Here is a 10,690-nt window from a genome sequence, read left to right on the forward strand (position 1 = left end):
GACCGGAGGGCCCGGCCGGGCCGCGGGAACAATGGGCGTCCAGCGCGGGGCCCGGGGCGGGGAAAGCGCCCGGCGCGGGCGGCGGGCGCGGGGGCCCACGGCCGAGGGCGCCGGCGCGGGCGCGGGCAGGGGCGCGGGCGCGGGGCCGGCGGGCCGGCGCGCGTGTGGTCAGCCCGCGGTCCTCCGCGGCGGGGCGCGGGCCGGCCCGCTCGGCCTCGGGCTCCTTCGGAGGCGTTCCCGCCTCCCATTGGCCGCCGCCGCCGGGACGGGGCGGGGCCCCGCGGCCCGGAAAAAATGTAACTGCGTAAAAAAGTCCTCGCCTGGGTGACGGATGCTCAAAAGTTCAGGAGTTTTCCCCATGCTTCCTTAAGCGGCCGGCGCGCGAGAGCCTGAGAAAGGTGACGCGGCCCGGGCCGGGGCCGGCGCGCTGCCCCCGCCCGCTCCTCTGGCCGCCCCGCCGGCGGCTGGGGCTCAGCCTCCGCGAGGCGCAGGCGGCGCGGCGGGCCGGGCTTCGGCTTGTTTTCCAGCCCGGGCTCCGCGCTCCCGCTCCCGCCGGGAAGCCGCGGCGCGCGATCCAGGCCGTCGGCCGCGTCCTCGTCCGGCCCTCTCTGCCGGCCCGAGGCGCCCCGGAGCCGGGCGCGCGCAGAGGCGGCGGCGGCCCGGCACCGGCCCGCGGGCCCGGACTCGGACTGGGCGGCCGGCCCGGAGAGGGCGGGGGGCGGCGGCGGCGGCGGCGGCGGCGGCGAGCGGGGCCATGCAGGCGCGCTACTCCGTGTCCAGCCCCAACTCCCTGGGAGTGGTGCCCTACCTCGGCGGCGAGCAGAGCTACTACCGCGCGGCGGCGGCGGCAGCGGGGGGCGGCTACACGGCCATGCCGGCCCCCATGAGCGTGTACTCGCACCCGGCGCACGCTGAGCAGTACCCGGGCGGCATGGCCCGCGCCTACGGGCCCTACACGCCGCAGCCGCAGCCCAAAGACATGGTGAAGCCGCCCTACAGCTACATCGCGCTCATCACCATGGCCATCCAGAACGCGCCGGACAAGAAGATCACCCTGAACGGCATCTACCAGTTCATCATGGACCGCTTCCCCTTCTACCGCGACAACAAGCAGGGCTGGCAGAACAGCATCCGCCACAACCTCTCGCTCAACGAGTGCTTCGTCAAGGTGCCGCGCGACGACAAGAAGCCGGGCAAGGGCAGCTACTGGACGCTCGACCCGGACTCCTACAACATGTTCGAGAACGGCAGCTTCCTGCGGCGGCGGCGGCGCTTCAAGAAGAAGGACGCCGTGAAGGACAAGGAGGAGAAAGACCGGCTGCACCTCAAGGAGCCGCCGCCACCGCCGCCGCCGCCGCCGCCGCCGCCGCCGACGGCCGGCCGCCAGCCCGCGCCCGCGCCCCCCGAGCAGGCCGACGGCGCGCCGCCCGGGGCGCAGCCCCCGCCCGTGCGCATCCAGGACATCAAGACCGAGAACGGTACGTGCCCCTCGCCGCCCCAGCCCCTGTCCCCGGCCGCCGCCCTGGGCAGCGGCAGCAGCGGCGCCGCCGCGGTGCCCAAAATCGAAAGCCCCGACAGCAGCAGCAGCAGCCTGTCCAGCGGGGGCAGCCCCCCCGGCGGCCTGCCGGCGGCGCGGCCGCTGAGCCTGGACGGCGCGGAGCCCGGCCCGCCGCCCGCGCCCGCGCCCGCGCACAGCCAGGGCTTCAGCGTGGACAACATCATGACGTCGCTGCGGGGGTCGCCGCAGGGCGCGGCCGCCGAGCTGGGATCCGGCCTCCTGGCCCCGGCCGCCGCGTCCTCGCGCGCGGGCCTCGCGCCTCCGCTGGCGCTCGGCGCCTACTCGCCAGGCCAGAGCTCGCTGTACGGCTCGCCCTGCAGCCAGAGCCCCGGCGCGGGCGGCGCGGGCGGCGCGGGCGGCGGCGGCGGCGGCGGGGCGGGGGGCCCCGGGACCTACCACTGTAACCTGCAGGCCATGAGCCTGTACGCGGCGGGGGAGCGCGGCGGCCACGTGCAGGGCGCTCCCGCGGGCGCCGGAGGCTCCTCGGTGGACGACCCTCTGCCCGACTACTCCCTGCCCCCGGCCACCAGCAGCAGCTCCTCGTCCCTGGGCCACGGCGGCGGCGGCGGCGGCCAGGAGGCCGGCCACCACCCCGCGGCCCACCAAGGCCGCCTGGCCTCGTGGTACCTGAACCAGGCGGGCGGGGACCTGGGCCACCTGGCCAGCGCGGCGGCGGCGGCCGCGGGCTACCCGGGCCAGCAGCAGAACTTCCACTCGGTGCGGGAGATGTTTGAGTCGCAGCGGATCGGCCTGAACAACTCGCCGGTAAACGGGAACAGCAGCTGTCAGATGGCCTTTCCTTCCGGCCAGTCCCTGTACCGTACGTCCGGGGCCTTCGTCTACGACTGCAGCAAGTTCTGACCGCCCGCCTCCGCCCCGCCTGCCTCCCAGCCGGACCGAACCGAACCGAACCCCGGAGCAGGAGCAGCCAAAAGGACCCTCAGCGCAAAAGTGAAACCAAAAACCCAGTCCGTGAAACGTCCACCAAACTAGCAAACAGAAGCCCTCCACACTTTCGAGTCACCAGCACGAAGAAAAGGCTTTCTTCTCTTAGAAGATGGATTCGGAGCCACCTCCACTTTGCTTTATCTAAACAAACAGAACCGTAAAACTGTTTTGTACAGAGACAGCAGAGTCATGGTTTGTTAAAGGGCAGTGTTTCTCCAGATAACACGTAAGTTTCTTCCTCTTTTCAGAGAACACCTCTCCTCCTCCTGCCCCGTCCCTTGCCCTCTCACCTGTAAGATATTTTTATCCTCTATTGGAAGGAGGGAGGAAGTCCCCCATATGTGGAGATGGCTTTCTTATTATTCTTGGACTTGTTTTAAAATGTAAATTGCAACATAGTAATTTATTTTTGATTTGTAGTTGGATGTCCGTGGACCAAACGCCAGAAAGTGTTTCCAAAACCTGACGTTAAATTGCCTGAAACTTTAAATTGTGCTTTTTTGATTATGAAAAGGGAAACTGTATTAATCTTATTCTATCATCTTTGCTTTCTTTTTGTTGAGCATATTCATTGTTTATTAATAAATTACCATTCAGTTTGAATGAGACCTATATGTCTGGATACTTTAATACAGCCTTTAATTCTTATAAGAGAAAAAGATTTCAGAGATTAAAACGCTAGAAATTACCAATTCTCCTAAATCTCTGAAAAAAAAAAGTAGAGACATCCTCTGACTATTTCTGGTCAAATTACACGTGTAAGTCTCTTTTTGTTTAGATTTATTTTTTCCTGCGGCATCTTTTGCAAAAGTACTGTATAGTCAGCTTGCTTTGTGGCTAGTAAAAAGAGATTTTCCTAAACATATCTGAGTTGGCATATGCACAAATGCATTTTCTCAGTAATGACAACAGGATTCGGAAATTTCAAGCCCATGAATCAGCAGCAGTCTCACCACAGTGATACCTGTGTGTGGAGAGGCAGCTGTGCCTTCAGATACACATTTGAATATTTGGCTTGTGTATCACTTAAAAAACTGTCGCACATATCAGACATCCCTGTGAGCCGAATGCTGGATGAATTTTCTTCCTGTTAATTTCACTCCTTTTTAAGAGGGGGATAAAAAAACCTAGCTTTTAAATGTGTGTATATAACTCATCCACATCTACAATCCTTCATGTCCAATGTAGGATTGATTTTTATTTTAATGTACTGCGGGTTGGAAAGGGATATTTAATCTTTGGGAAACTATTTTAGAAGATATGTTTGTAGAACAATTATTTTTTGGAAAAAGATTTAAAGCAATAACAAGAAGGAAGGAGCGGGAAGCAGGGTATTTTAATCCAGGTGGTTTCTTTTCAGTCCCATTTTTCTTGTTAATTTACAGTTAAACGTATGGGGCAGCCCGCTAGCCCCCTCCTTTTGTAAATAACCCAGGAAATGTAATAAATTCATTATCTTAGGGTGATCTGCCCTGTCAATCAGACTCTGGGGAGATGCGATTTGATTCCAGACTTTCAGGGTCTTTCCGTTTGTTCTCGAGATAATACAGTTCCCTGCTATCTGCCGCTCCGATCTAGAGGCAACACTTAGCAGTAATTGCTGTTGCTTGTTGTCAAAATTTGATCATTGTTAAAGGATTGCTGCAAATAAATACACTCTACTTCCAGTCAAAAACTGCTTTACACGGCCTCTGATTTGCTGGGTCCCTGGCTCAGAGTCGAGCCGGCAGGCGCGCAGGGCGCGGGGCGCGGCGTCCCCGGGGGCAGGCCGCGGGGACCGGCCTCCTCGCTGCGCGGCCTCCGCGTCGCAGCCCCGGGCCGGGCGGCCTGGCGCCACCCGGGAGCCCCCGTTTGGGAGTGAAGGGGAAGGATCCGCGGGCAAACCGCCTGGCTCCCGCGTGGCCCATTCGTGGGAGCCGAGAGAGGAGCTGGGCTGGCGGACAAAGGGGCCGCGGCGGCGCGGGGCCGGCCCCGAGGGAAGCGGCCGCAGGTGGCCAGCGGCCCGGTCCGCAGGACGCGGAGCGCCCCCACCCGCCCCCAGGCGGGCTGCGGGAGCCGAGCCCTCCGGCCTCAGCAGCCCCGACTCTCTGAGCGGTGGGCGGCCCTGTGGACCCGGCCGTACCCGGCCGCGGACCGGACGCTCCTCGGCTAATTAGGGGGAAGACAAGTCCCGGGCGCTCAGCGCGCACGGCCCCTCCTCTCCGCCCGGCTGGGTCGGGCGCCAGAAGAGCCGCGCCGAGGCGCCGCTGGCCGGGTCCGAGGCGGGCGGGCCCACCGCCCGTCTGCGTCTGGCGCGGGGCTCCGGTCCCGCGCCGCGCCCGCCGCTTTGTCTGGAGGACGCACGTGCGTTCGTCCACCGCGCGGCGGCCCGGGGGCCACGGGCAGGCCCCGCCGCCGGCGCCCCGCGCGCCCTGGCCGGCCTGACAGCCTCGGCCTGGCCTGTCGGCCGGCGCTGGGCCCGGGCGGCCTCTCCGCTGGGCCGTGTCCCCTCTCGGCGCGCGCGTCCCGTTTGCGGAAGCCGCGGGGCAGCTAGAGCCGCTCCTCGGGCATGGGGCGTCCCCGCGGCCTCGGGGCCTGGCCTCGACCCGCCTTCGATGCTCGGTCCGCGGCGAGGGTGAGAGAGAGCTGGCCGGCTCCGGGGCGCTTCCGACCCAGCTCGTCCTTCTCGCCCCGCGAGTCCCTGGGCTGGAGAGGGAGCCTGGCTCGGCGCTCGGCTTCTGGAGGAGGCCGGCGGGCAGTCCCGGCCCAAGCAGGGGAGCGCTTGCCTGCTTGCTCCCCAGGGAAGCCTCTTAGCCTTTTCGATCCCAGCATTTGAAAGTTAGGTTTTTAAGACATGCCTCGAGGAAGGTGCTTGGGTTATTTGTAGGCAGAGAAACTAGTTTTCTCTACAGGAGTTGCCCAGGGCGTTGTTCAGAAGCTGTGTTGGAGCGGAAGGGTGCAGGCCCTGGTCATGAAGCTGATGTTAGATCCCCTTATGTGGCGTGTCCTGCTCAGGACACTTTGGCTTCGTGGATACAGTTTAAGGCCGACTCCTGCCACCTTATCCTTGGGAGGTCGGGGCTCTTTATTCTGGAGGGACCCCGAGTTGTTCCTTAGTGCTTTGCATATTTGATTGGAACTGTTACAGCAACAAGGATAATTTTGCTGTGAAATATCCTAAGAGAAACTCCTTCATGTTTGAACAAATAGCGCAGTTTGGAATTAGCCTGGGACATCAGACAGGACCCAGCGGGGGGAACTGGGCTAGTTTGGAAGTCCGTCTCTGTAGAAAGCCCGAGGAAAGTATGTCTTCTTGTCCTGTGTGTGGCAGTGGGCGCTTCTTAGTTTCTATAGGAGCAGGCAGTTCTCAGCCTGCTGCATGCCACATCCAGGCTTGCATTTGGCGAGTCACAAGGTGGTGGGTGCTGTTCTTCAGGGTGATGTAGGTGGCAGGCCGTTTCCACCAGACTGCATGCAAACAGGCACACGTCTTACAACCCATCGCGCCCGCAGTTTGTGTCATTAATAATGGAGGTCTGCAGGCGAATAAGGCTCGATTGTGCTGGGGGCCCGCAACCCTTGGCTGTTTCCTGCAGGGTCAGAAGCAAGGTCAGGAAACAAGCCTGCCTTCCAGCCCTGTGGCTCCCCTGAACTTTGATAGGTGAAGAGGGACAGGGGCCTTCGCCCCCTCCCTGTTGCCTTTGGAGGGGTCTCGGTTTGTGAGGTGGAGAGCCGTCCGTTTTGTTGTGGATGGCATGGTGCTGGCCCGGCTGCCCGGGAGGGAGGCGGCACCCCATGGATCCAGGCCATCCCCTGTTGTTGTCGGCAGTGGGAGTGACAGTTTCTTTCCACCGTCGCCCCACGCCCAGAGCTTCTGGGGGGCCTGTTTGCTCTGGAGCTCAGTGCCCAGCGTGGGGATGGCCTGCCTGGTGTCGCTGAGTCTTCAGGCTCCTGTGGACTCATTTTGTGGAACCGTTCCTGAAGCCGTTAGGCCTTCCCACCGGGTCATAAACAAATGTCGCTTTAGAGGCAAGATCGATGGTGGCCACGTGATAAAGCGGGCGGGCGGGCGAGAATCTGATTCTGTGCAAATGGCTCTTCAGCCAGGCAGGGAGCTTAGGGAGAGGTCAAGAGAAAAAGGACCCAGAGACTGTATCAGAGTGTTCACCCCAGGAACCCCGGGGGAGGGGATGATGCACAGCCTGATTGATTCAGGGGATGGCCAAGGGGAAAAAAAAAAAACAAAAACCTTCGACATGTGCTTGGGGCTGAAATGCCAGTTTCAAGACCCCATTTGCCCGAGTTACTATTTCGATTTACGAGGAGGCCAAGAGGTTCCTTGGAAAGAGCTGTTTATTAACGGCATTTCGGTCACACCTAAACACAGCCTTCCTCTGACAGAGGGTATCGGGCCCTCTGCTCCAGGCCCCACTTTGGGGGAAGATCCAGCGGCGGCTCGCGGCTCTGCTGGCTCGGTTTCTGCCCCCCTCCCCGTACCCCCCTCCCCGTACCCCCCTCCCCGTACCCCCCTCCCCGTACCCCCCTCTCCTCCCCTTCTCCCGCCCGACCCCCCAAGGCCTCCGCAGAAGCCTGGGGGCCGAAGCCCCTCCTGAGAGGGTCCCCACCCGGCCGGGGCTGCCTCCCGCGCCCACTGCGCTGGGCCTGGGCCGGATGTGGCTGCCGGCTGGCTAGCAGGCCTTGGGCACCCAGCCCCAGGGAGCAGGACGGGCTGGTTCCAGGTCCAGATCTGGCTGGAAAAGGGGCGATGGTTAATCCAAGGAGTTCTAGCTCCGAAACCCATTCAGGGGAATGAAAGCTGCTTCCCCATGACGTTCTCCAAGGGATTAGGAGTGGAAAATTGAGCAAAATGGACCATGTCCGCCTGGTTGGAAACCAGACCACGGCGTAGGAAGCAGGAGGGAAACCGAAGGCCTTTGCCGCGCCGCTCCTTCTCACCCGGTTCCAGAGAAGTCTCTGCTTCACATCATTTTGTTGTTGTTGACTTGGTTTTTTCCCTCACTGATTTCAAATTTGCAGCATATTGAGCTGATTAGAGGGGATGCCCTGGGCTCTGGGATCTCCTGGCCTAGAGGCCAGGGAGTCTTCAGCAGGAGAGAAGCGCGGAGCTCCTGGAGGAGACACAGGACAGCTCCGAGTGGTTGGTGGGGACCCTGGGGGACTCCAGAAGCCTCCCCAGGCCCCCTGCTCCTCCAGGTGGCTCCCACCTCCCTCCCCCCGACAGAGCACCTCCTGTCTCTGCGTTTGGGTTCCTCCAAGCCGCTGCCGACCCCTGCCCCTACCTTCCCTGAGCCACTCCCAGGAAGGACCCTGTGTGGGCTGCTCCTTTGCCCCCAGAGTCAGCACAGCTCGGTGCTACTTGGGTGGCCCTGGGACTGCATTTCGGGAGCCCAGGGAGCGAGTGAGCAGTGGGCAGGCAGCCAAAGCTGTGGGCCTCCTCCCTGAGCGGGTGGTGGCACCCCAGGCCTGGCCTCGGGGGCAGGGGAGGCCTCCCCTGGGCGAAGGCTGGAGGTTGGTCGCCTGGGCTCCAAGCTGGAGGCTGGGGAGTGAAGGGCTTTGCTTCGGGGCTTTGGGGACGATTCACGTGACAGAGGAGAGGGAGAGGGAGACAGACCTTTCCCTCCCCCATCACCCACCCCTGGGAAAAGGCAGGGAAACCAACGCTTTGGGGGCCATCAACTCCTAAGGCCTCTGTCTCCCTGCAGTGTGAAGGCTGGTCCCTGGCCCGAGGCTGCGCGGGCCTCCTTAGTGGCGATAGTTGGGAAAACCGAGCAGGAGTGGAAATCGCGTGTTTAGGGAGCGATCGGATTGTCAAACACCCGCGAGTGGGGGAAAGACGAGGACTGTGTCCCGTGCGGAGAGAGAGCCCCGCGTCCCTGGCTGCCGGCTGGTGCCTGTGGCCGCGGACGCGGCAGCGAGCCGGTGCGCGAGTGCGCAGCGCCTGGGTTCTCTCTGGGCGGGGGCCGCCCCAGGGTCTTCCGTGGTCACCCCGCAGGAGATGCGCTGGACCTGGCAGCGGGCTTTAGGTCCCAGCGGGCGGCGGCGGAGGGCCGTGGAGGAGACGCGGAGGCCCCACTGTGGCTCCCGGGCGGCCGTCTGGGAGCCAAACACCCCCGAGGCGTCTGCGCGCGGCGTCGGGGAGGCCGGGCCGCGGCGTCCAGCGCGTCTGGTGACTGAGAGCCCGCCCGCCGCCGCGGCTTCGCAGGCCGTCCCCGGGAGAGGGTCGGGGGCGCGGGGAGAAGCAGCCCGACAGGAAGGCCCCGCTGGACGGCCTCCTCGCCATAACAAGCCGAACTCCAGTCGAGGTCCTGCTCCCCCGCAAACGGCCCGGCCGCCCCTCCTGCCCCAGGGGGGCCTCGCGGTGGGCCCAGGCCTCGGATCTGAGCCGCCTTCCTCGGAATCCCGTGGCGGCCGCCGCCGCGGTTCGCCCGCTGCTGGGCGTTTGGGGCCTCGGCCTTCCGAGCATCGCATCTCGCACGCCTTGGGCGCTCAGCGCGGGGCTGAGCCGTGCGTCCCTTCTTAACTGCGGTTCTCCCGCGTCCTCCGCTCGCGGTGCTGGGACACTGGGTGGGGAGGGGGGTGTCCCGCCACCCGCGCCGGGGGAGGGGCGCCTGGCTCCCCCCGGCGGCCCCGGCAATAAGTGTGACAGCCGCGGACCCTGCGTCCACGTCGGGGCTCCTTCGTACAGTAGCTTCCGCCCGGCGTCTGGTCCCCAAACCCAGAGATCAAAGACGGGGCAGCTGAGAGCGGGGCGACCTGTGCCTTCGACCCCTGACCCTGGAGGGAGGGTGGGAGCCGGGGCCGGGGGTCAGGCCGCGGTCGCTGGCCTCCCTCCGGGGCTGCTCCGCCGGCAGAGACGATGGGGCCTGGCCGTGGTGCCCAGGACCGGGCAGCGGAACATCCGGCGGTGGGCCCAGGACCCTGAACGGTTGGAGAGGCGGTCGCGGGCTGATCGTGGTGGCACCGCCTGGATCCGGGGACCCCAGGTCAGCGATGCCCGGCGCCAGGGAAGGGGCGCTGGATGCTTCGTCCCAGCCGTCACTGCCTCACGAAAAATCAAAACCTGCCATTTTTGGAGAGGTGTGGGTGGCGTGTTTGGCTGCGGAGGTGTTTGAAAACCCCCGTCCAGTCCAGGCAGACAACCCTGCAGTAACCCTCCCCCACCTCGGACGCCACCGACCGGAAAGGCTGCTCCTTGGGGAAAACAGATGGCTCGGGCACTTGGACTTGCACACTTCTTAAATCGGAGAATACCCGCCTGGAACTGCTGGTGCAAACCTACCTGGAGTGCTTCGAGGCTTTTTTGAGGGGCTTCAGAATGATTTGCAAACAATGCATTTATGGTTATTTTGAAACAAAAGTTGGAGATCTCGCCTTCTGCTTCCCTGGGGGCTCAGATGGTAAAGAATCCGCCTGCGATGTGGGAGGCCTGGGTTCGATCCCTGGATTGGGAGGGCATGGCACCCACTCCAGTCTTCTTGCCTGGAGAGTCCCATGGACAGAGGAGCCTGGCAGCTATAGCCCATGGGGCTGCAAAGAGTCGGACACGCCTGGGCGATGAAGCACAGCACTGAGCTTTGACGACAGGCGAAGGTCTCACTCCCCAGTGGCGCACCAACCACCCCCGGGCCTGTCATCTTGGTGGCTGGTGTGTGTCCGAGCACGGTCCCAGACTGGAGTCCAGCTCCTGAAGGAGCCGCCTCATGGGGACGCTAACCCCCAAGCCCTCTAGTCCTTCCCTCTCAGGCCCAGCCTGTGTGTCCACACTCACCCCTGGACAGCTGGAGGGGCAGAAGGCTTTCCGGGCCGCCCTCCCTCCCGACCTCCTGCAAGGACAGCGCACAGTCTGCCACCGTTCGGCAGGTGGGGTGGAAGCGAGGCCACGGCTGTCCGGTACCACCCGCGGGCCTCGCTGCTCATGGGGGCGCTAGTGTGGGCCTGACGGGCTCTGCTCTCATATTGGAGTGTAAAGCTTAACTTTCTTAGTTTCCACTTGAAAAATCAAGGTGGAAGATAATTTACCACATCTAAAATGAATACTCAAAGCTGGCAGAGGAGAGAAAAGGGGGAAAGTAAATTTGTTGAAATTGAAGCGAGACTTAAGGTAGAAGAAACCCTTTAATGAGAATTGTGTTAAAGGAGGTCTAAGTGAAATTCACAGCACGGAAAGAGAGCGCAGAGATACTC

The 10,690-nt window shown here is 63.0% G+C and overlaps 1 protein-coding gene across 1 annotated transcript; it reads left to right on the forward strand.

The window, feature by feature from the left end:
* On the forward strand, window positions 673-4,181 carry FOXC1 (forkhead box C1). Its single transcript, XM_013974207.2, has 2 exons — window positions 673-2,732; window positions 2,927-4,181. The coding sequence occupies exon 1, from the start codon at window positions 755-757 to the stop codon at window positions 2,417-2,419; it is 1,665 nt and encodes a 554-aa protein (XP_013829661.2). The 5' UTR covers window positions 673-754; the 3' UTR covers window positions 2,420-2,732; window positions 2,927-4,181.

Source organism: Capra hircus, chromosome 23, assembly GCF_001704415.2.
Source record: "Capra hircus breed San Clemente chromosome 23, ASM170441v1, whole genome shotgun sequence".
NCBI lineage: Eukaryota > Metazoa > Chordata > Mammalia > Artiodactyla > Bovidae > Capra > Capra hircus.